The sequence below is a fragment of the Scomber scombrus genome, chromosome 21 (assembly GCF_963691925.1).
Source record: "Scomber scombrus chromosome 21, fScoSco1.1, whole genome shotgun sequence".
NCBI classification, from domain to species: domain Eukaryota; kingdom Metazoa; phylum Chordata; class Actinopteri; order Scombriformes; family Scombridae; genus Scomber; species Scomber scombrus.
In genome coordinates, this window is record NC_084990.1 from 23,994,630 (window position 1) to 24,021,238 (window position 26,609).

At 39.7% G+C, this 26,609-nt stretch overlaps 2 protein-coding genes across 2 annotated transcripts in view; both read right to left on the reverse strand.

Annotated features, from left to right (window-relative positions):
• Positions 1–26,609, reverse strand: part of LOC134003423 (microfibril-associated glycoprotein 4-like) — a 274,046-nt gene that overhangs the window by 72,563 nt on the left and 174,874 nt on the right. The gene's annotated exons all lie outside the window — the stretch shown is intronic.
• Positions 11,542–14,921, reverse strand: LOC134003698 (transmembrane protein 100-like). The gene is made up of 2 exons (XM_062442965.1): positions 14,761–14,921; positions 11,542–12,048 (listed from the first exon to the last, which is right to left on the reverse strand). The coding sequence occupies exon 2, from the start codon at positions 12,010–12,012 to the stop codon at positions 11,542–11,544; it is 471 nt and encodes a 156-aa protein (XP_062298949.1). The 5' UTR covers positions 12,013–12,048; positions 14,761–14,921.

The window sequence follows — 26,609 nt, forward strand, 5'->3', positions numbered from 1 at the left end:
TGTCTCTTTACATACATTCACCTCAAGTTTTGGACCTTTGATCATGTTTAACATCCAGAATATAAATAACAGAAAACCACAAAAAGCCTGAGTCTCCTTCCTGACATGTAAAAAGCTCTTTGAACCTCTGTGTACAGCTGCAGTACTGTGCTTACTGTGTGATGGTGAACTTGAACTTTAACCAGTCTCCTCTTCTACGGTTATTGCTTCTCTTTAATTGGACTTTTTCCTGATGCAGCAGAGAGAAACAGCCGATCTAACTTAAACATAAAAGCCACTTTATTAGTCAGCGAGCTGCTTTGAAACATGGAGTTCGACCACAGTTACTGAGCCCAGTTTCTCTGGATAAGAAGCTTCTCTGTATGATTGATCTGAGTCTCTGCTGCTTTGAAAATCTGCAATGATTTATGGATTAAACAAGATGTTTGAAGTAGGACACCAAACACTATGAAATAATTACATGGCAACGGCATAAATGTCCTTCTGCTATTTGTGTCTAAAGAGTCCAAGCAGGAGAGAAAATCTATAAACTACAGTTGTATAGATTTCTAGGAATCTCTCTGCAATAAACAGACTTCCTGTCGCATCGTGATGGGAAGATGTCTGTTTATTGCTTTAAGGTTGAAAGAAGGAAAGAAGGATATGAAGACTTAACCTTTACAGTTCAGAGTCATTTCCAGCTTAACTGCAGCTATACTCACTCATTCAAATAACTAAATATCCAGCTTCAGAACAGACAGAGCCAAGGTTTCTGTTTATTGAGGCTTTTAGTGAACAATATCTCACACAAATCCACAGAATTTAGCTCACTGTCTGTCACTTGAACTCACCTAAATAACAAGCTTCATCAGGCAGTTACCCATCACTATGAGACCACAGACCTTCACTGGTTAAATGAAGAGTAGTGAGCTCACATCTGTACTAAGAGCAGAGAGACTGAACATTGGAGGGTTTTTGTAGGTATGAGTCAGTAGATTTTAATGGGAGCTGCAGATTATTAGATTCTCTCTCAGTAATTGTAGTTTAACTTTGTTTAATTCATGAAAGTTTTAACTTCTTACATCAATTGTTTTTATGATTTGTGATGTCGACTCAAACATAGAGAAGGACTAGAATTGAGAAGAATGAAAGAAGGATTTATTGGCAGAGAAGTGGGAAATGGAGGGTAATGGAGGGCAAACATAAGAGAGAGTGAGCATGGTGAGGGCTGGTGAAGGGGAACAGGTGCTGGTGGGTTGGAGATCAGGCAGAATATAGTGGAGATATTTACACACATTGCATTCAGAAACTGACAGAGGGTAAATGTAGAGCACTGAGTAGTAAATAGGGAGTGATTTCAGACACAGACTCTGCTGTGCAGGATGATGAGCTTGATGGGAGACAGGTGTGTTCAATCAGAGAGGAACCAGGAGAGCGAAGGAGACAAAAAACATGAAAGACAAACACAAAAAACATGAGGTTTCTTCCTGTTAAAAGGGAGTTTTTTCTTTACACTGTCACCAAGTGCTGCTCATGTGGGAATGTTGGGTCTCTTTAAATTAAACCTGAAGAGTTCGGTTTAGAACCTGCTCTATGTGTAAAGTGCCTTAAGATGACTTTGTTGTGATTTGGCGCTATACAAATAAAGATTGATTGATTGATTGATTGATTGATTGATTGATTGATTGATTGATTGATTGAAACCTAGAGGCGTCTATGTGTGCTTTAATATGGGAAGATAACTTCAGGAACACACTTTATTTTTTCATAGAGACTAATGAAGCTTAGCCAAAGTTCAATCAGAAGACTCTAAAACATACAGGCAATAACTGGTAACTTCTGCCTTCTTCAAGCATGCTCATCTATTACCTAGATTTCTATGTCTAAGGGCGTTATCTCAATTGTTGCCAGTCACCTGACGATCTCAGCAACCAATAGCAAAATGCCACACTTCAGCCTTAGCCTATCATCTAGTAGCGGTCCGTTTAAATGTGCCTCTCTCTCTTTGCTTCAGTCCTGTCATACAGCTGTTCCTCCCCATCTCCACCATTCTCTACAGGATCTGCAGTCTATTCCCATCTGCCATCTTCTCTTCAGTCTCATCAGCAATCACCAGCACCAGTGTCTGGACTTCATGGGTGATCTATACATATATATGCAGCCGGTCAGAGATGATCCCTCATGGAGTTCAAGCGCCAAAGACTTTGTCATTACTAAGATTTTGTTCATTACAATAAATATCTTTCTATTCACTTGTCTCTCCTGATTGAAATGACAGAAATGCTGAATGACAGATTGTTTTGAGTTGCAGACCTTCATTACCTCTGTGACAATGAATTGTGACCAAATGTAAATCACCTTCATGCTTTATCACCGCTCACAGCTTTACCTTCATTATTTCAGCAGGAGAGATTTCCTCCCTGACTCGACCTGTTCGGTTCCCATCAGGTTCCAGTTTTAGCAGAGACCTCGCTGCAGGGAACGGGGAGGTGTTGGTGTAACGAGCCGCGCTGCATCTCCTCACTGACAGCGTCGTCCACATCCAGCCTCATTACGAGCTCGCCAACCTGTCAGCTGCAGCTGCAGTTTGTCTGCTGACAGGTAATTAAACCTCACCTCAGCCGACACAGAGACACTCCGCTCAGGCTTTAACACTAACCAGCTCGCTGATTGCTATAACATCTCACCTCTGAGAGTATCATCAGTGTCCATGTCACACAACAGGAGCAAATTAACGCTCTGTTACAAGAAGACTCGACTTTCTATCAGAGATGAAGCTATTGAGAACAATAACGACAGCTTAACTCTTTATTTTATCTCTTCATTTAATTTTCTAATTTTCAAAAAAGTCATTTTACTGTGGTTTGGGGGATTGTGGGGAGTTCAACTGGTAAATGTTCCAGTTAATGAAAAGCATCTCTGTCAGTAATGTTGCTGCTTCATGGAATAAACAGATCTATGCACCAAACTCATCTACAGTCCACTGAGATTAGACAGGAAGTAGCAAAAAACCACCTGTGCTCTGTCTCAAATCACCTCTGTTAGTACACTCTGTACTCAGGGAAGCGTTGTCTCAAATCAAACAGTATATAGTGTTGCTTAGTGTAAAAAACACATGTAGAATTTACAATCAATCATCTTTTCTGTGGAAGAGTAGATGTCAAACAGAGGTGACCAACATGTGTGTGTTTGTGCAAGATGCTGCAATATTATGGGAATTATAAAACAATGTGGTTTAATGGGACTGATTTCACACATTAGCTGTTTTAGGTTGAATGGAAAGTCCTCCTTATTGAAAGTCAGAGTAGGACGTTGTAGCAGCCAATAATGTAATCATTTTGCCTGTTTTTTAATTTAATAAAGCCGGTAACACAATAACTTGCCAATAACGTAATAACTTATGTCATTGGCAAAAAGATATGTTATTGGTTCAGAAATGTTATTACATTAAAACGGGCAGAATTATTACATTATTGGCTAATACAGATGTTTCATAAATGAGTCTTAAAGGTGCAGTGTGCAGGATTTAGTGCCATCTAGTGGTGACATTGCAGATTGCAACCAACTGAATTTCCCTCTCCTTCCCATCTTGTAGGAGAATCTACGGTAGCCACAAAACTTACAAAAAACGTCTAAATGTTCACTAAGGAAATATCACAACATTAGTCGACATCTGAACTTCTCCTCTCAAGATAAACACAGAGCAGGATTTTACAACAAAGATGACCACAGTCAGAGCCTCAAAATTAAAAATGTGATTATAATGTTTTTTTAGTTACTGCAGACTACAATAAACAAAACTGAAATAAAAGACATTTTCCACAAAAAGAAAAAGACTCAAACTAAGTCAGAATCTAATATCAACTTTCAAGCAGCAGTTATGTGACTTTGTTCTGCCTGTTGATGTGCTGCTAGCTACAGGAAATCATTCAAACTGGAGCACAAACAGCAGCTTTGACAACACAAGCCGAAGGTTGAAGCGGACTCAGTGCAGCCGCGATCGGAGCCGACTGTGGTCTGAAAACAGGAAGTTGATGAGATCGACCTCTGACTGCACAGGAAGGCCTCCTGCAGATTTACACTGATAGCAGGGATGTCTGTGGTTCATACCTCCTATTGTGTTATCATCTTGAAACCGAGCTCCAAAGATAAACTGATCCTTCACCGAACGAGCCAAATGGGAGAAGCTGCTCTCTAATAAAACTGGGTCGTATTTATTTAGCTTCTCACAGCAGGAAATCACTCCAACAGGCCAAAAATGCTCACAGTACTACTTTATGGACGAGGGGTAAAAGCAGCGTATCAGTTTTCTGAACTTAGGACATTTCTCTCCTCTCTGCTCATATTTAGGAGCTCTGGAGGAGCCGAAACATTACTTAAATCGCACAGCTACAAAACGCTTTACAATAAAAACAGAAGACATTATGAAACACAACTAATTTGTGTTTCATAATGTCTTCTGTTTTTATTGTAAAGCATTTTTGACCACTGATTAGAGAAAGTATTTAGTGATCAAGTGACATCATGTCCTTAATTGTATTTTACCGTTTTGATATTTTTTAATCTTTCCAATTCTCATTCTGTTGTCTGACAGGTGACGCACATTAACCCAAAGGTGCTCATCTATTAGTCAGTGATCTTTCCAGTCGTCTCATTGGATGAGAGACCGAAACGTTGCAGTAACAGCCGTGACTGAGACTGTCAGTACGTTTACATGCAGCAAAACAATCAAATTTCTGATTGTATCAGATAAAGATGCATCAGACCGGATCACTTGTCTGAGTATTCATGCCGTTCAGGGAATCAGATAAATGGCCGGAGCATGGCTGACTCCGTTACGCTATGTGGTGCTGTAGCCCTCTCAACAAAGAGCCACTTCCTGTTTACCTCTACTTAACAGCAACAACAAACTATCTGACGGCATTCAAACAAAGATGGCGTACGAGGAGATGGACGATGCTACAGTAGCTCACATTATTTTCCTTCTAATAATGCAAATAAAAAAGAACAACAGATCTTTCACTTCCGGGTGAAAGCCACAGCAGAAATTCTTGAGCATGCGCAGAATGCAAAATCCAATTAAGGTACGATTGCTGAGTTTACATGGCGTTAAAATGCCGACTATGAACGAATTATCTAGGTGTTCTTTTCCAATTTTGAGATGTCTGTTATGGTCCGAAGTAGGTCCGATGTAGATCGGACTAAGGTGTTTACAAGCATTTTAAAAGTCCAAACTATGTTGGATACGATCAGAAATTCAAATTGTTTGCTGCATGTAAACGTACTGAGTGTGTGTAGGAGCTTTTTTCACCTTTTGAAACACAAAGATTTAAAAGAACTAAAATGCATAAAGTGTTCACCAAAAAGCAGTTTTTAAAAAGACGATCCAAAGTCCAAAGAAAAACCCACAACTTTAGGATCTCAGGAGGCGGGAGGAGACATAGAGGTCCGGTGAGATCTCTCTTGGCTTTTCAGTTATCAATAAAATCTTGAAATTAATTCAAAGAGCAACAAGCTGCCAGTGTAGGGAAGCCAGCATCTGTGAAATGTGATCATGTTTCTTCGTCCCAGTTAAAATCCTGGCAGCAGAGTTTTGATGACCTGGAGGCAGAGAGAGATTTTTTAACTGATACCAGAGAGCATGATTACAATAGTCCAATCGACTGGTAATGAAGGCGTGGATAACAGTTTCCAGATTGTTGGCAGAGAGAAGCGGTCTAATCCTCGAAACATTTCTGAGATGAAGAAAACAGGATTGAAGTATTGATTTAACAGACATTCAGAGAGAAGAGAGATGTTTGGTGAGAGTCTGATGAGAATAAACAAATTGAAAGATCGATTTTACAGAAACGAGGAACGAGCTTTCTCTCTGGCTGATGATGATGAATCTCAACTTCAAATCACTCAAACAGGTCAAATAATTTACAATCATGCTACAGATGTTTCTGAGTCTTAAAGGTGCAGGATTTAGTGCCATCTAGTGGTGACATTGCAGATTGCAACCGACTGAATTTCCCTCTCCTTCCCAACTTGTAGGAGAATCTACGGTAGCCACAAAACTTACAAAAAGCTCCAAAGGTCCTCTCTAGAGCCAGTGTTTGGTTTGAGCTGCTGCAGAAACATGGTGGTGTAACAAGGAAGAGCTGCTCCCTCTGTAGATATAAAGGCTCATTAACCCTCCTGTTGTCCTCGAGTCAAGGAAGGAAGAAGGAAGGAAAGGAGGAAAGGAGGAAGAAGGAAGGAAAGGAGGGAGGAAGGAAGGGAGGAAAGGAACGAAGGAAGGGAGGGAGGAAAGGAGGGAGGGAGGAAAGGAAAAAAGGAAGGGACGAAGGAAAGGAGGGAGGGAGGAAGTGAGGAAAGGAAAGAAGGAAGGACGGAAGGTAGGAGGGAGGGAGGAAAGAAGGAAGGAGGGAGGGAGGTAGAAAGGAAAAGAGGAAGGAAGGAAAGAAGGACAGAGGTAGGGGGAGGAAAGAAAGAGGGAAGGAAAGGAGGGAGGGAGGGAGGAAGGAAAGATAGAGAGAAGGAGGGAGGGAGGAAGGAGAGATGGAAGGAAGGAAGGGAGGAAAGAAGGAACGGTCAAAACAGACGGGGTCAATTTGACCCAGGAGGACGACACGAAGGTTAATTAAAACATACTTGCATATGAATATAACATATTCCTTTTCTGCCAAGCCTGTTCAACTAGAAGCCTCTAAACTCTACACACTGCACCTTTAAGAGTCCTGCTCCTTCAGCACAGTTCCTAGCAGTGAATCTGAGAAGTTTGATAAAAAACTGACCCAGACCTATTTCAGTTAGATAATGTGAGCAGCGATTCAGAGGTTACTCGGCTCTCTTGGACTCTGCTGACCTCGAGGCTTTTCTACTGACAGAACAATCACACGCCTGCCGGGGAATTAGTTCAAAGTTCTGGTAAAGGGTGTGTATGAACAGAAAACTCCTTCCTGTTCTCCGGCTGATCCCTTTTAATCGAGCCGATTCCATGTCTCTGTGCGTGCCAGGCCCTTTCCGGCTGAGAGTCTGGGATGTGTTTCATGAGATGTGGGGGGGGGGGGACTCTGCCACTGTGCTACACCTCTGGTCACTCAGCTGGTCAGTGTGTGTCAGGAAGGGAAGGGAGGGTTGGGATTTCCCCTCTGGACCCTCCTCAGGATTCAAAAACAGCCTCAGAAACACAAAGAAGTTCAATCAGTGCAGAATCGAATCATCTTTTTTATTTACTTCCATCAAGCAGGTGTCATTTAACTTTTAACGGCCTCCTGAGAGTGGGTGGAATTTATTTATGCGCAATAAAAATCAAGATGAAGGGTTGTTTGACCCAGTTTTAGTTTTTCTTTTACATTACCCAAACATAAATCTACTCTACTGTCTTAAAACTTACGTTACAGTTTGTCATTTATTGTTAATTACTGTTTTTTTTTCAACAATATATTTATTAAAGTGTTTACATAGGTATACAAAGTACACAGACATACATATTCGAACAATATACAAACAAACACAAGGTACATTCAATAAGTCCATGAGAGTTCTTCCAGGTGTTATAAAGTCATCTCCAGGTTGCAGCACATGATTGTGGTCCTGTACAGGGAATAATTATGCTGTCCTTGTTTCACACAGTCAGATAAATCTTTGTTCTTAATATACGGGATGTAGGACCCCCATATTTCCTGAAAATATGTAATTTTTTCCAATGGTAAACATAAAGAACCATTGCGTAATACTTGGTTTGCCAATCACTCACTCTCTTTGCTTGTAATATTCCCATATTTATGAAGATTTTTTCAAAGCGATTTATGTCATGTCCTATAGGATATAAGCCCAGTAGGAAACATTTGGGTTCCATCACTAGTCTAATTGATCAAATCTCTTGTATCATTACTCTAACCCCTTCCCAAAATTCCTTTATTTTTGGACATGACCATATACAGTTGAACAATGTGCCCTTATCTTGTCCACATCTATTACAGAGGTCAGGAATCTGCATATTACATGTGTTAAGTTTGTTTGTGCATGTTTTGAATGTCAAATGTACGCCGCTTTGTACAAGAAACAACTCATTTGTGACAGTTTTTAGCTGAAGATTGTTGTAACACTGCCTCAAAACAGCAGGGTTAATACACTGCTGTATTTGTGCTCTATATAATGATTTTAAAACCATGACAGAACATCACATCATCATATACTATATATCAAAAAGGACAAACTGGGAAGTGAGTTGAAAACAAAGACTGAAATATCAGCAGCTTTATAAAATAAATATGATTTCTGTCTAATTCAGAAGAACTTTTTAATTTAAAATCAAATAAAAAGTCAAACCTCAAAACCAACTTTCTTGTTAAAGTTAAAGTGAGAGAGTTTTGTCTTGCAGGCAGCTCTTGCTCAGAGATAAATGATGCAGCCGATGCACCGAGCCGTGTTCTGTAAATTGAGCTCTGCTGACTTTGCAGATATTCATATGCTGTCTTCCATAAACTGAATTTCTGGCAGTCAGGTGTGTTGATTGTCTTCATGAGTCGTTGAACACTTTAAGCTCATAATTTCATTTTGTTTAACAGCTTATATTCACCATCTTTTCATTTCTTTACACACAGTTTGAGGTCATAACATCTGATTTATCACCTGATCGATCATCAATGTTCCAGCTGTGAGACAATCTACTGCTGTCAACAGGATGTAATATAAACCGAACCTCATCATAATGGATAGCTGATGTTAGCTGTGCAGTTTTCCCCTGCTGAATGTTTGTTTGGTGGCTCGTTCAACAAGCTGCAGGACAAGATGTGTTCATGACTGTAAGTTGGATGAGAAGGAGACTTTAGCAGGAAAGCTAACTTGGGTTGATGTGTGATGTAGCAGGATGCGGTCAGGCTCAGTGTGACCGTCACGTTATTGCTTTACTGTATAGAAGGGACAAATCAAATAGACACCTCAGATCATTTGTTCTCTCTGCTGTAGGGTTTTTAAATAAGCTTTAGGCTGTTGTTCCTGTACTGTGCATCCATGGTCATTATAACTCACCTGATGACACTTATTATTTATATTTATGTTTCTATGTATTTTACTGTTTTTTGTTTTTGTGTTTGTTTTATGGTGTGAATTTGTTTGTCGACTGCTGTTGCAAATCAAATTGCCCCTCAGGGACAATAAAGACTTTCTAATCTAATCTAATCTAGAAATAAGGGCTTCAGCTACATAACTAACTAAAAATATTCTATCAAATTAGTACAAACTATATGGCACCATTATTAAATCAAATAATAAAACATTACCTTTTCGGTTTGTAATTTATTTTCAGTTGGACTTTAAAGAGAAAAAACTTAATTTAACACTTCATGTAAAGATTATGTGTCAAAACTGTTAATAAACATAATGCAAACTCAAACTGTGTTCATTGTTTAATGATGAAAACAACAGGATGTAGAGTTAGACGGGAGAAAAGCTGAAACTGAAGAGTGTGGATCCACTTCCTGTGAGGTTTCTATTTTTTACCAGCAGCTCCTCCGAAGTGTCTGCAGGAGCGAGATGGACGGAGGAAGCACTGATGTGATGCAAACCTCCCACTCCCCTCTCCTCTTTCTTTCTTTCCACCCCCCCTCCCCTCCCCTCCCCCACATTCCCAGGATGCTGCACTCCAGTGGAGATAAAGTTAGCACTGCAGAAGTGACAACGCATTGTAACCGTTACCCGTCAGCACCTCCTCCTCCCTCCTCCCTCCATATGACACAACCCCCCACCATGCCCCCCCCCTGCCCCCTCTCCCCCCCAGTTTATTATCTGGTCGTGTGTCTGGGCGACGCTAGGCAACATAAACACAACTAAATATAACAGCCGGGGCTCCTATAACTTTCCAGTCCGTCCTCAACCGGCTCTGAAAACAAAATCCTCAGCGAGTGAATTCAGGTCGGCTCTTTAAATCTGAAGTTTATTACAACAAATACAGAAAGTTTCACTTCCACGTCCTCCGACACAGAATAAATAAGACCGAGCTAACAGAGAGAAAAACACCTGTTCAAGGTAAAAAAAAAAGTGAGACAAGTTTTAAACAGCTACAGTTACATGTGAACTCTTTAATACAGTGAATACATGACATTTTGGGTATTTTTGCATCACTTTGGATCATAGTGCACAAGTTTAAATATACAAAGTGGCATGCATATCACAGATTAGCCCCATTTGTGACCTCAGAACTCCGTACGTTACTCCATAAATTGAAATGAATCCACCTCATTCTTTTAAAAACATATCTAATATCTTATTTTATTATTATTACGTCTTAATTTAACAGATTTTTATCCTTATTTAAGTATTTAATGTTGTATTTATACATGAATTCTGCTAAAGAAATACAGTTTTTTATTATTATTCCATCACAAACCCTCACGGAAAAATCCAAATATAATTTTTTTTACCTGTCATTCAAATGAAATCTCATCCACTTTGAACCCAACCCAACTAAATCTAAATCCAAAATTTCTACTCTGAGGAACGTTATGTGGCTCAATCACAGAGGAATGTACGGAGGTCAAAAGTGAAGCTAATCAGAGTAAAAACAAACTGACAATCATCAATACTAGAGCGTACCTTTTATAAATGTCTTTTATAGCTTATTAGCAGCATTAGTTACAGATACTGTACATCGTCCATGAGCTTTGAGGGACTGCAACTACTTTAATTTGTGATGTTCTGTTAACTAGAAGAGCAGAAAGTCACCGAGGTGCATGTGAGAATAAAATAGGTTTAATTAACTGAGTGAAATGATGAATAAATTGTAAAAGGAATTTCCTCTAAAGATATGAACTGAACTCCAGACTTATATGGATATTTTAGTGTTGTGTCCTTTTATTAGCTTGTATGATAATAAACTTATTTTAAAATGAATTATTCCCTGTTTTTTATTCTGAATACCAAATCTATATGCTGGAAACTTTACTTCAAAATGTCCCCTGAACCTTTCGCTTAGTTTAGCAATGTGTCTGACTCTGCACACATGTATATATTTTAAGAAGAGAGACTGCAGGCAACGACAGAAATTATTATTCCATGCATTATAATATTATTTCAGGTGTTTTCTATCAGACTTCAATTCCATTACAACTTCTCAGAGTCCAGATGATGTCACCAAATGTCCGACCAACAGTTCAGAAACAGACGATATTTGGAAAAACAAGGAATCGATTACCAAACTCAATTTTCTGTTGACAGTAATAAACTTTCTGCACATCCAGTCTGGAGTTTTAACATCACCGTAATTATTTTCTGTAGTCGAGCTGAGTCCTCCTGCAGGCGACCATGTGTCTGAATAATTAGCTTTGGTCTGTCATCACAGTCATTCGTCCTTTCAGGAGTCTGCAGAGTCATCATCATCCTCAGTCAGTCCAGACTCTGTCTCTTCACATGTACATGGATACCTGTTAGACTTTGTCAGGTGAGTCCAAGCTCAGTTTATTATCTTGACTACACCATCGTGTCTCTGTGGCTTTAAGAAGGATCTTAAATAGAAACTCCACTCAGAACTCGACCGCCAAAACATCTCAGCAGGCCCAAACCCTCAGCAGGCGCTCAGGCCACGCAGTACCCCTGACTGGCCAGCAGGGCGGTCTGGCTCTCCCTCCGCTTGTCCTTCTTCTTCCTCAGTCGGACCCTCCAGCAGATGGCGCTGGAGCCCAGCAGGCCCAGTCCAGCAGACAGCAGCACCAGTCCCAGCACCGAGATGGTGGAGCCGTGGGAGTTGAAGGTGTACGCCACCGCCGTCACCACGATGCCGGCGATTAGGACGACCACGCCGAACGGCACGGTGCAGCGGTAGCAGGACATCTCGGCGCCGCCGGTTGCCGCGGTCAGCTGGACCTCGTTGATGTGCGGGACGTGCGTTGTCATGACGACGCTGTGCTCCTTCCTGAGCTTGTCCCGGCTCGCCTTCTCAGCGGAGATGGATGTTGGGATTTTCATGGCGCTCTTGGGGATCCTGCCGCCGCCTCGGCTGTGGGGGTCGTCCATCGGGAGCTTACTTGCAAGAAAGAGGTGGGCCATGTTGATCCGTACGTCAGCCAATCACAGAACAGCTAGCTGAAAAGAGACAGATAAACAAATGCTAAAAAGTCCTGTAAACATAACAGCAGCTGGGGTCTGATTCTGCTATGGTGGCCTGTAGCTGACACAAATAATAAAGTTGTACATTCACAAGCCGACTGTCAGAGCCAAAGAAGAAGAACACTGAGCTTTATTAGCCAGCATCCACAACAGAAAACACAGCTGCAGGGAGGCTCTGATGTTCAGCTGCTGTTCAGGAAACTTTAAATATGAACCAGATGGAAGGAAATGTCGGAATTTCATTAACAGCAACCGAAGATTAACATGACAAACATCAGCAACTCATAAAACAGGGATTCACTGAACTGGTCGGGACAAACTATCAGAAGTAAATATCTATGCAACTGAAACTGAGTGATTTTTTAACACATCAGTATAAACAATAGTCCAGTGGGTGTTGTTAGTTTCTATGGTTACAGTGTTAAAGACAGCTAGTAGCTCACTTTGGATCATAGTGCACAAGTTTAAATATACAAAGTGGCATGCATATCACAGATTAGCCCCATTTGTGACCTCAGAACTCCGTACGTTACTCCATAAATTGAAATGAATCGGTTACAGTGTTAAAGACAGCTAGTAGCTACATTAGGCATGGCTTTTACCAATCCTGTAAAGCAATATGAGCCAAACAAAGACTAAGAGGCTGATTACACTTGGTTTAAAAAATGCATTTCGGTGATCTGAAACAGCTGAGACACATCGCTGCTCACTCCTGCGTCTATCCTGCGTCTCCAAAGTGTCCAACTGACCACTTAGGTTCCGACTTTGTTACTGGCTCCTTTGTTATCGGCAGGACAGGAGTCATTTGGCGTTGGCAACAGTGAGACAAAATGACCTACCTCACAGCATATCATACTATATTTATTTTATTATATTATATATTGTCTTCTGGGCCTGTGCAATATACCTACGCAACTTACAACAATGCTCTAACTTTCCCTTTACACAGGGTTCTTATGCACTTTTTTATGTCTAGAGTATGTGTATGTGTTTTATTAATGTGTCTTTCTTGTGTGTCTTTTTTAAAATGTTGTCTTGACTCTCTGAACAAACCAAAGTTCTTGAATCTTGAATCTTGGCGTGCGGTCAATCTCAGCAAGCAGTTTGAGTGATCGGACCACGATGCGTCTTGGTGGTCGTTCACATTTTGTATATAAAGTATCTCCGTTTGTGATCCGATCGCCCGAGACGGATCGTAAAATCAAGTGTAAACAGAGTCTAAGAGTCTACAGTCATGCTAGCTCCGCTCCACACAAACACTACCAGGAACCTAAGAGGATCTTTACATCTGAGAGATCATAGACAGCTTTAGAATAATCCCTTAAATCAGGTTAGACAGGACAGTGAAACACCTTATTAAACTTCTCGAAATGCTTATACAAAGATTTAAGGTGGAATGTGAGTGTTTAAAGAGTCAATGTAAACTCTTAACATCCCAAAGGGGCAGCTTTTAATGTTGTTTTAATGTTGTTTATATTCCTCAGTCTGCACATCCGATACATGGAAATAAGATTAAGATTTGTTTATGATGTGAACTCTAATTTAGCAAAATAAGGAAAAAACAAGGGAAGTTATTCAGAATTTAAACAGACTGCAGTAAACAGTGAAGATTAAGGTGTTTCTCATATGACTTAAGGGGTATTTGGGTATTTTGAGCTGTGATTATACAGTGCATTACATCATTTTGTTCTCCATTTAAAATTCATATTTGCAGAAATGTAAAAAAAGGTTTTTAGCTGCAGAACAAAGTATGAATGTTGTTGCTGTTTTTGGCATTAAAAGCAGTTTGCAAACACATTTTATTTAAACATCGAATTTCTTTTACATCTGGAAATCCTTTCTTCAACTTTTGCAGATGGTGATGAAATAGTTTGAGCCTGTAATCATTCACAGCATCTGTACATATTTGTGTAAATCCAGTTTGTGCATAAAACTTGTCTCAACCTTTATGATGGTAAATAATCAGGCTACAATTAAATAACAATGATTTGTATCCTCAATTCATACAAAGACCATTTTATTGATGAATCATTCAATCATTTGGTCTATAAAATGTCAACATATCGTCAACATTCCTTAATTGTTCCTTAATTTGCAAGATAAGTGTACAGACTGTATGTTTAAATCACAGACAGATTCATCTTCTTCACCTTTCACTACTGATAAAGACACTGAGGAGATTTTAAGGATGTGAGATCAACATATCGTCAACATGCCACCCCCCCTCCCCCGAGCCTTTGTTAATGTCATTCAATATGTTGTTTTGTACATGTGCATAAAATGGTTTAAGTGAGTAATTAGTTGCCAAATTAGTCAATCAACTTATTGACTAATTGTTGCAGCTCTAGTTCTTTGCATTAAAGATAAAAACAAAACCATTGCAGACAATCTTTAAAATGCCATCACCATACCATTATATACAGTATATGCTCTTTAATATGTGCTAAAATCTCTCAATTTAATGCCCTTCATTTTCATTAATTTGCCAGATAAGTGTACAGACTGTATGACATAATCCAGTTATTTTAAACAGACATATTCATCTTATTTTTTAAGGATGTGAGATCAACAGAGCTCCAGTTTAACAGCCGATATAAACAACAACAGATCTGATGTAACACTAATTAAAGCTGTTATCACTGCAGATCCACTGATGCACACAAACATCATTACATTAAAAACACTTACTGTAGAAGTGTGCAACTCTCCATTCCTTGTCTTTTCTGTTTTCTCTTTTTTTTCTCTTTCTTTTTTTTTTCCAACCACAGTAATGAACTCAAACTGTCATTTTTTTCCCTCTACAGTTTCGGGTTTCCTCTGTCAGCTCTGTGCTCAGTTTTCCTCCACGCTCGTCACTCTGCATTGTCCTAACTGCAGGAATAAATGGGGGAATATGGCTATCAATAGAAAAAACGGGGGGGACTGCCCTCCCTCACACCATCCCCCCCTCCATACCACCTCCTACTAGACCAACAAGAAAAGTTTTAACTCTTTCCTCCCTTCAGTTGGTACTCTGTCTGTCTGTCTACACTCTGTGAACCCAAGTTACATTCATCTCTTATTATTTAATGTCTGAAACCCTTTAAATGAGTAAAGAGAGGTGACATCATTGGTTTGCTGTAAATGAAAGATTAAAATTTAATCCTTCGTTCCTTCCTTCCATCTGTCCTTCCTCCCTCCTTTTTCTCTTTCTTTCCTCCCTTCCTTCTTTCCTCTTTCCTTCATTCCTTCCTTCCTTCATTCCTTCCTTTCTCCCTCCCTCCCTCCTTCCTTCTTTCCTTCTTTCCTCCATCCTTCCTTCCTTCCTTTCCTTCCTCCCTTCCTTCCTTTCCTTCCTTCCTTCCTTTCCTTCCTCCCTTCCTTCTTTCCTTCCTTCCTTTCCTCCCTCCCTTCCTTCTTTCCTCCATCCCTCCTACCTTCCTTCTTTCCTCTGTCCTTCCTTCCTTTCCTCCCTCCCTTCCTTCTTTCCTCCATCCCTCCTACCTTCCTTCCTTCCTTCTTTCCTCTGTCCTTCCTTCCCTCCCTCCTTCCTTCTTTCCTTTCCTCCCTTCCTTCCTTACTTCCTTCTTTCCTTTCCTCCCTTCCTTCCTTCCTTCCTTCCTTCCTTGACTCGAGGACAACAGGAGGGTTAAACATGTTCACAGTTGGGGCTGATTTCAGTTCTGCTGGTAGTTTGTTCCAGTTGTGTAAAAGCTGCTTCACCATGTTGAGTCTGAACTCTGGGCTCCACTATCTGACCTGAGTCAGTAGATCTCAGAGCTCTACTGGGTTTATATATATTATATATATTGTACTAACATGTCATTCATGTATTCTGGACCTAAACCATTCAGTGAATTTTAAAGAGCAGCTTTGTTAACCCCTTTCATTTTTTAAAGTTTCAAGTAAAAACAAACATTTAATAGATTCTTATCATTAAAAGAACCTTAATGTCAATATTCAGAGCGTCATCACGTCATTTCAGAGTTGACCAAACAACAAGCTACTGTATCATGACTGTTCTGAGTGTTTTAGAGGACAAAGAGCTGTCATAGCTTATTAGCCGTGTCACATGATTTACACCCAGAAAGGAGACGAATGCTTCAAATATGTCTTTTTAATAAATTGAGAAGTTGTGAAGTTATTGTCCCATTAGCGACTAATATAACAAGTTAATGAGTTTGCTAATCAACAGCATTAAAAGCCATAGGTTGCTGCACTGTAGGGGAAATATTTTGACTTATTTATCATGTTTTGCTTTGTTAGTAGATATATATATATATATTGAAATTTTTTTTTTTTTGGATAAACCCCTTGAGATGCATCATCTCGTTTTCGAGGGGGTCCAAACATATAAACAGACATTGAATCAACATACAAACATAGACTAGACAATACAAAGGCAGAACCAAAAAATACAGAAACCAAAAGATAAAGAGAAGAAAAGACAAAGATAAACCACAGCTAACATCATAACGACATCAGAGCAATACAACCATAAAAGGCCACAATGGCCGACACTGAAACCAAGATAACAACAGATAATGAATATAGTCAATTCCCCAAATCAGAAAGTTCATGCAGCTTCAATGAAAACAAGAGCAGGTCAATTTAAGGTGAGAAGACAGAGCACGCTTAAAGATAACTAATGAAGAAATGGATCTGATATTAGCCGGTAGGTTATTCCAATCTGATGGTGCTTTAAACATAAAAGATCTTCTGCCGAAACATTTATTGACATTGGGAACAGCAGAATAGAGATGGGCAGAATGTCTGATATGATAAGTTGATGTATATGGTACAAGAAACTGTTGTAAATAAGGTGGATAATTAAAGTAAATACACTTTTATATAAGTTGCAACCAGTGCATATGTCTTCTCACATTCAATGCTCCATTCCAGCCCGTTGTCCAGTAGTCCCCCAAGAGCCTCCTGATATCTCCTCTTTTAAGGCTAAAATGACTTAATATAATAATCTTAAATAATACTAAATTCCAACACATCTCCAGTCTGACTTAATATTAAAAGCAGACCACCAGCTCAGAAACAATCCATGACAGTACCATGATACATGTACCACACATGGTTTGGTAAGAGCCATGGTTCTTTACTCAGATAGCTCACTCACACCTCTGTACTATAAAACACAATAGAAAACATCCCAGTGTTGTTTAGTTTAGTTTATTTCTGTCATTAAAACTCAAACACACACGTATAAATAAAGTAAGTAATCATAAGTCCTTCATCTCCATTAGAAACAAACTAAAGAGAAAGATAACAATAATTGAATAAATCAGTTTCTGGCTGAATAACACCGACCCTTCCTGATCTCAATGTACATAACAAACACAAAACATTTATAATAATTGTCTATAATGCACATATAATAATACAGTTAACACATACACATAAATACACACATTTCTTTCTATATGCATGGTTATATATCCCCAAAGGTACCAAGGTTCTTACACATAATGTAATCCATTACAAAGTTCATACAATCATATTTATGCCTCAGTCTTATATTTGTTAATCATCTTATTTTTAAATATATGTAATTCATTGTTCCCCAAATTCTCCTTTAACTGAAGAACATCTTCACTAAACACCATGCTATGTTTATGTTTATATCTGCAGTACTGTAATATCTGAGCTACTATAGTTTTACCATAGTTTGTACCTTTATAATATATCTTATTTACAACATTATAAATGGAAGTTAACATCTGAGCATGTTTCTCGTAGTTCAGAGAGTGTCTGGGTCACATTTCCTCCTGCAGCCCTCTGGGGAAGCCTCCACCCTGCAGTCAGCTCCAGACCTGCAGACTTTAACATCTGGGAGGAATCAACTGAGAGGAACAGCTGGGCTTTATTTTGTCCTCTTAGACCTCCGAACAGCTTCAGTCTCACGTCCAGTAGTATCATGTTAAGACTCAAATAAAGACTGAAATCCTCCTTATTGATGGTTCATGACAGCTTATATATGGATATTCTGCAGGTTAAAAATAATAAAGTAATGTAATAAGACCAAAAAGGACAAAAAAGTGACATTTGCACAACATTTTTAAGGAAGGAAGGAAGGAAGGAAGGAACGGAGGAAAGGAGGGAGGAAGTAAGGGAGGAAGGAAGGAAGGAAGGAAGGAAGGAAGGAAGGAAGGAAGGAAGGAAGGAAGGAAGGGAGGAAAGGAGGGAGGAAGTAAGGGAGGAAAGGAATGAAGGAAGGAGAGGAAGGACGGAGGAAAGAAGGAGGGAGGGAGGAAGGAAAGAAGGAAGGATGGAGGGAGGGAGGAAGGAAGGAAGGAAGGAAGGAAGGAAGGAAGGAAGGAAGGAAGGAAGGAAGGAAAGGAGGGAGGAAGTAAGGAAGGGAGGAAAGAAAGGGAGAAGGAGGGAGGGAGGGAGGGAGGGAGGGAGGGAGGGAGGGAGGAAGGAAAGAAAGAAGGAAGGAAGGGAGGAAGGAAAGAAGGAGGGAGGGAGGAAACAAGGAAAAGAGGAAGGGAGGAAGGAAGGAAAGAAGGACAGGAAAGAAGGAAGGGAGGAAGGTAGGAGAGAGGAAAGAAAAAGAGAAGGAGGGAGGGAGGAAAGAAAAAAGGAAGGAGGGAGGAAAGAAGGAAAAGAGAAAGGGAGGAAGGAAGGAAAGAAGGACAGAGGAAAGAAGGAAGGGAGGAAAGTAGGGGAGAGAAATGAAAGAGAGAAGAAGGAAGGGAGGAAGGAAAGGAATAAAAGATGGAAGGAGGGAGGAAGGAAGGAAGGACAGACAGAATGAAGGAGGGAAGGAAAGAAGGAGGGAAGGGAGGGAGGAAGGAAAGAAAGAGAGAAGGAGGGGGGAGGAAGGACAGATGGAAGGAAAGAAGGAACAGTCAAAACAGACGGGGGTTAAATGACATTACCAACATTAACAGGACATTTATTTTAGTAAATTAGAATAAAAGCAGTTTATATATCATGTGGTCGGCGTCTGACCTCCTTTCCCTCTGAACTCTGGGTGCAGGTGCAGCCTAAATAGCACAAAGGGAAGTAACATTTGTCTCTATTGTTATTCTGCTGACTTCATGCTAAAGTTTTTCTCCGACCCCGAGAGGACGAGCTGCTGGGAAAACAAACTTGGGTTGTTCAGGGTCTCCGAGTTCAAGCAGATGTAGTTTACTAAAGAATTGTCTTTAGTGTTATTAAAGCAGTCAGTTATGTTTTGCCCCAACATTCAAAAAGCCCAAACTTCTAGAAATACTGAGTCAGCCATTTTTTCGAGTCATACTGGTACTTTTCTGGTGTTCATTTTTGTAATTATTAATAAGATTAGAGGACTTGTAGTAGCTGTGATGTCTGACATGTGTGAGTTCATTGACAGCTAACCCTAATATTTCAGCACAGTTTATCTTGGGTCATCATTGATCATTGTCATCATCACAAAACCCCTGCAGTCCTTATTTGGAAGTTCCTGGCTCCAAACGGTAAAAATGGAGCCAAACATAAGCTGCAACTTTAGTCAGTGACATATAAGTGTTGGTAAGATGATGAATTAATAAATCAGTTAAACTAGATTTAAAAGCAGCATCAGGTTTGTTAAAATGTACATTTAGTATTTTTGTTGGTTTTATATCATATGAAATGACATTAAACCATTTTATACCAAAAGTAAGACTGAATGCTCCTGAAAATGTCAAATGGTGTAACCACAAAATAATGATACATATTACATGTTTTATACACCTGTAAGAAGAGAAAGGAAGAAAGAAATAAGGAAAGAAAGAGAGAAAGGAAGAAAGAAAGAAAGAAAGAAAGACAGAAAGAAAGAAAGAAAGAAAGAAAGAAAGAAAGAAAGAAAGAAAGAAAGAAAGAAAGAAAGAAAGAAAGAAAGAAAGAAAGAAAGAAAGAAAGAAAGAAAGATAAAGAAGTAGGAGGAGAGAGGAAGAAGAGAGGGAAAGAAAGAAAGAAACTAAACCACATGGACCCACATGCACATGCTCAGTGGCGTCTGACTTAAACAGAACTCAGTGAGTTTATGACGTGTTTTTAACAACAGAGGAATAACATATATCAGCTTTGATAAACACACAGAATACGTGTTAGTAGATCAGTTCTTTGTTGGTTTGGATCCAAACATGAGATTTTGTTGACAAGAAGAAAAATATAGAAAATCTCAACTCCAGCTGGGCACATCTGGCCTTATTTTCAAATCCTGAGCAGGCTTTGCTTTTGCAGATGAGCCCGTCGGGGGTCAGTGAGGACCAGCCGGGCCCCCGGTGAGCCCTTTGATCCAGACTGATGGGTCATTACAGCAGAGCCACAGAGAGGCAGGAGCCCCGAAACACTGAGAACAAGGACCTCCTAATGTGTACAAATATAAAAATCAGTAACTTAAGTTGCATCGTCTCCCTTTGTGGTTAATTTCCAGACGTGTTTGCAGCAGTCGAGCAGAAGTTCCTCAGATCTAATTAACATCCACAGCTTCAGGAGCCGCTTGAGTGAGACTGATTTAATTATTCGTTCCTGATTGCTGCCCCAGTGGCTCTTTGTGCTCACATAACATTATTTCCCTGAAGGATATGTTGTGATGTTTGAAGAAAGCAATCAGACCAAAATGAGATATTTAATGAACGTGTAAAGATTGATTTCCCTTCCTGGCCCATTAGATGCGTGTCCAGGGACGGCGGACGAGCGCTAAATCACTTCCTTCCCGGATCCATTTCTGCGTTGGGGATGATGTGAGTTATTTGCTTTGGATCCTTCTCTCTGGAGATTCCCTCCCTGCTTCCTCTTTACAACAGATGGTTACAGACTGTGCATGTGAAGTGGTGAGGTTAGCAGCTAGCGGAGCTCACAGGACTGTGTTTGTGCTGCTGTTCCTTCCTGTGAATACAGGTGTGTCCAACAAGCCACAGTGACACTTCAGCTTTGAAATCGCACATGCACATCATTTTATTTGGCTGGGACTGATGTGGAATAGTTGACTTTGCATTTTTGTAGTTTCACACGTCCTTGTTACTAAAAAAAACTCAACTTTTTTATGCACCAGCAAAACAAAACAGCTGAAACAAGGAAAAAAACATTGTTTTCTTAGATTATTTTTAAAAAGTGTCATAGCTGGTCCTGAGAGTGATGCCAAAGAAAAATCAGTCTCAGCTGTGTGTGAAGTTAGAGTCAGTCATTCTGGACAACACCATAGACTGTATATAAAATGGACGTAACATCCGTGACGTCACCCATTGGTTTGTGGACTGCTGCTCGGAGGCCAATAGTATCGGATCTGGGCAGCACCATCTTGAAAATTTCAGGGAAAAATAAAAACAGGGATTCTACTTATATGGGCATCAGGAGGAGCATGAGGCGCCCTCGTGAACCTGTGAACCAATCAACCTGTCAATCACCACGTAGCCACGCCCTAATGCATACCCTGCTTTATCGTCACATATAAAATCAGGGAGGCCAAAATGTCCCAAATGAACATCATACTGCATTGAAGAAGGCTTTAAACTAGCGATTGAGACCATAAACACATTTTGAAAACGTTTACTGAGGTTAGAAATCAAGTGAGAAGTTGGTGAATTCTCCATTGACTTGTATAGAGACGGAAGTCCTTTTGACACCAAAACGGTCGCCCCCTGGTGGCCTTTTGATAGAATGCAGTTTTAAGTTACTTCCGCGTTGGCCTCATTTCAGAGGACCAGAACTCCCCGCCTGGACAACACACAAACAAACGTGACACTCATATCGTGCTTTTACAGAAGCTCTCAAATTCATTGACATGCGTTGCCATGGCAACAACGAAAAGAGCAATATGGTGAATCCAGAGCGATGCGTCAGCTGTACAGTCACATCTGTTCCTCTCTTGATGCTGTACTTCCCTTGTATGTTTATTATTATTACTGTCTGACTTATCTTAATATCTTTTTTGTTTAGGATCTTCTTTGTGTTCCCTCTGATGCTGATAATCCCTCACACTGCCATGTTTGTTATTCTGATACATATGTTTGTACAATAAAGAAAAGGAAGAACTCACACTTTACCACAACAGTCACTTCACACTCCTCAGTCCACCTGCTTTCAGCGTCTCTGTCCAGCAGCCGTTACTGTTAATAATATAATATACTGTTAATAAGTTCAAAACACATATACAGTGAGATGATTTAAACAGCTGTCAGCATTGATTGAACACTTATCATGACAGAAACAGACTTCATGTCCTCACACAGACAGACAGCTGGTCTGATAGCTTCATCCTGTCATTACGATATCAGACAATCAGACGTCTCCATGTAGTGATGTCCGGAGATTTATAAATACACGATAGTTGTATCAAACGATCTTTCTCCTGAATCATTGACTCTATCTTTAAAGGGACAGTCCAGTGTTTTTTTCACTCTCAACAGATCAAAGAAAAGAATAATAATGTTAGTCTATCTTTGAATATTTTCTGACATCACTACTCAATCTGTGGCTTTCAGGTCCAAGCCCAAAAAGATAAACAGGAAAATAAGATGAAATATTTCAGTTTTTAGGGATTTTCAGCATCTACGATCCACAGAATCCATATTTGGTGCTCTAGTGTTTCTGCAGGGCGTGTTTCTAATCCTACAACGACGACACTCAAAGTATTTCGATAACAGTAATTGTTAAAAGATCCATTCATTGTTGGTTTGCATCTTATATTCAACTTTCAAAACTGCTTTAATTATCAGTTTAAAAGTAAAAACACACCAAGAATCAAACACGAGGAGTCGAAGACGATACGCAGCAGAAGAGAGTGCAGAGGACAGAAATACAGGGTGTGTGACTGTGTTTTTGGTATTATTAGGACTGGAGGAAACAGAGGATGTTATTAGAGAGAGACAAAGAGATGAGCCAAATAGAGAAAAAGTGACAGGATGTGAAAAAGCAAAAGAGATAAAATGAAAAGGGCTTCGGGTCACAGGCGCTCGATGAAAAGTCAGACAGAATTTAACCGGACAATATCACACCCTCCACTTCTTCTTCTACTTCTCCCTACCCTCCTGTGTGTTTGTCTAATTACATGAGTGAAGACAGGTGTGCAGGAGTCAGGCATCCAGCTGTTAATTATCATGATTAATCCTGTGTAAATACCTGCTTCAACCTTCACCTCTCTGTCACACTTCCAGTCTATCTTTGGTTGTTGTTTCTTTGCTCCTGCAGAAAAAACGTCAGCAGCTTCATGTCCAAACCTCTGCCTCAGGTTTCCTACTACCTACGGTCTTCTGACTGGACTCCCACAAAAAAGCATTAAACAACTGCAGCTCATTCAGAACGCTGCAGCTCGAGTTTTAACCAGAACAAAGAGATCAGAGCACATTACTCCAGTTCTAAAGTCTTTACACTGGCTCCCAGTCAGCTATAGAATAGATGTTAAAGTTCTGCTACTGGTCTACAAATCACTGAATGGTTTAGGTCCAGAATACATGAATGACATGTTAGTAGAATATAAACCCAGTAGAGCTCTGAGATCTACTGACTCAGGTCAGATAGTGGAGCCCAGAGTTCAGACTAAACATGGTGAAGCAGCTTTTACACAACTGGAACAAACTACCAGCAGAACTGAAATCAGGTTAAAAACACTTCTCTTCTCCTGTGCTTATGATTGAACTCTTTATTTCAAAGCACTTTACATTTTAATCTTTCATTTGCCCTCTATGTCCTTTTAATGATTTTAAAGCAAATCATTATTTTATGCTGCAACCTTATATTTAATGCTCTATTATAGTATTTTATTTCTCTCTTTCTATTTTTCTGCAGGTTTTTATATTTTTCATTTCCAATTCTTACTGTTAAATGTTTGTTTTATGTAAAGCACATTGAGTTGCCATTGTGTATGAAATGCTCTCTATAAATAAAGCTGCCTTGCCTTTAAGTGACTTTCACTGCGAAGACCAAATGAGAGAATAAAGAGAACCAGATGAAGACAGGAAGGAAGAGAAAGTGTCAAATAGAGACAGAGGGAGCTGACAGGAGGAGGAAGCGTCCCCATAATTCACAGTTTTCATGTGGGATTACCTCACTTCCTGCTGCCGCTCGATGTCGACACATCGGCCCGCAGCGGCCCAGGAGAGCCGACAGGAAGGGCTTCCAGTTCAGATGTCAGCAGGTCACAGAAAAAACACTCCTGCTTAGAAACACCGACCGATGATCCAACATTCAGTCAGGACCAGAACGTCTCCTGGCATACTTTCATCATGAGCACAGTTCCCATGAGCCTCAGCATTAATGTCAACATCCAAATCATAATTAGGGGAGACCGGGGTTGGTTGTCACATTCATTAGACGTCGGTCTCTAGGGGGCGGAGTGTTGGTACTGAAATCTTCTGAATGTGGGTGAGATGTTACTTCAGACCAACGTCTGAACGTATATTCACATTTTCACTTGGCTTCATTTTGAGCTCCATCACTGCTCAGCTCATCATCACCTGTCTGTTAGGTACAAACTGACCTGTTTAAGAAGTGGAGCGTCAGCCAGATGTTTCCTGATGTGCAGCAGATGGCCGGCAGACGAGCTAAAAGCTACGAGCTAACACACCTAACGCACACAAGAGATTTTAGGTTTTTTCTCCTCCAGTTTAGACACTCTGCTATTTTACTTCCTTATTTTGTACATTTTATTCTCCTACATTTACCTGACAGCTGGAGTTAGTGGTCATTTTTTAAGAGCTGCAACCATTAGCTGATTATTCTGCAACTACTTTGTTAATCAAATAATCGTTTGACTCATTTTTAAAAGCAAATATGCCAAAAAATGACTTGTTTTAGACTCTCAAATGTAACAATTTAAAGTTTTTCTTCTTCATACATGACAGTAAACTGAATATCTTCAGGTTTTGCACTGTATGTTGGATTAATTAAGACATTTAAAGACGTCACCTTTTGACTTTCGGGAAGTATTTTCAGTATTTTCTGACCTTTTATAGACAATAACTTGATAAACTAAGAGGTTTAGTTGCAGAGTTAATATTCAACATAAGATAAATAATGTCTTTAATGTCTTTAAAGGCTGGATTAACAACCAGGAAGCCCAAAATCCCCGTCTGCATTGTGTGTCAAATTGTTGATAATTGGATTAATTTGTTTGGGAACAAATGAATCAGCTGTTGAGGTCGTCACTGAGGCCATTAGAGGGAGAAACAGGCTTAAAATGATAATTCAGAGGGAAACATTGGTGCAGATGGTGGAGCAAAAGTGTGTGTGTGTGTGTGTGTGGGGGGGGGGGGGGTTCTTTAATAGGTTGAGGTGTTTAATTTTTATGATGAGTTTAAATTAATTATTTATTTTCGTGTTCACACTACACCTCCATTTCATGTCTTGTGTTGAGTGTCTGTTTGTATTTTATTTCAACAGTCTTTTTATATTCAGGACTGTGATTTAATTATTTTTTTAATCTCTTGTTTATAAAGCAACACCATGTTTCTGTTTCTTTTGTGTTTATTAATCTGTTAATCCTTATTTATTTACTTGACAGTGACAGGATAAAAACACAGTGCACAGAGAGATGGAGGTGATGGTGTTGGTACAGGATGTGAAAAGGGCTCAAAGTGGGTTAAACTAGTGCTTTGAATTCTAATGTGCAGTTTTGCTAAATCAATGAATCATCAAACTGACATAGATATTGCTGTTACGAGTCCTTGTTCCAGCCTGAATGTGTGGTTAACACTATGCTGACATCTGGTGGTGATGAAGGGAATTACAACTCAATCCTGCTTTACTGAGCTCCACAGGAGAGTGATTCTCCAACCCCGGCAGTGTTCAGGCCTTACTTTTAAGAACATTTTTTTGACAGAATAAAATAAAAAATCACTTGGTTTGGACTCTCCTTTTGGCTGAAATCAGCAAATAACAATGTTATGTCAAACACCAAGAGGACGATATATTTATATAAAATTATGATCTGATAGTGACTAAGCAATAGATGTAAATGAATGTAGGGGGATGAAAAGTACATCTCCATCTGACATGTACTGGGTCGGTTGTACAAGGTACAGGAAAAGTAAAAGTAGTGTTAATTTGTTCTTCAGTTCAGCTCTTCAGTAAACATAATAATAATAGTAATAATACTTAGTTACACTCCACCACTGGTTGGTGTCGGTTTAAAGACAGATCAAGACTCACATCATCACTTTGTCTCTGTTCTTACTCAACTAGGCCACTGGATTTTGTAATAAACAGGAAATAAACCAAGCTGCACACAGTGGTCAACTCAGGACTTCACTTTATTGGTGTTGTTCAGATGTTCAACAGGTGTTACAGAAATGTGACTATATCACAATCCAGGAGAGCTTCAGCTCTATAAACATCAGCAAGACTATCAACACCTCAGAACACCTTAAACACAATGTTGTGACTGCAGCATCAGATCACCACAGTGAGTAAATGGACTCTTGGTCAGGCTCACTGCAGAAAGTCCAGAACCACAACCAGATAAACAAAGACCAGCAGAGGTTTCCTGAGTGGTACATTATACTTGTGTTAGAAAGATTAAAACAAAAAAATCTGGAATCATCACTTTTGTCAATCATTGTTAATATTTTGGAAATATGGATCATTTAAGTGCATTATCT

What these genes read in the sequence shown, in the direction of transcription:
- LOC134003698 (XM_062442965.1), bottom strand. Translation starts at nt 12,012, where the DNA reads ATGGCCCACCTCTTTCTTGCAAGTAAGCTCCCGATGGACGACCCCCAC.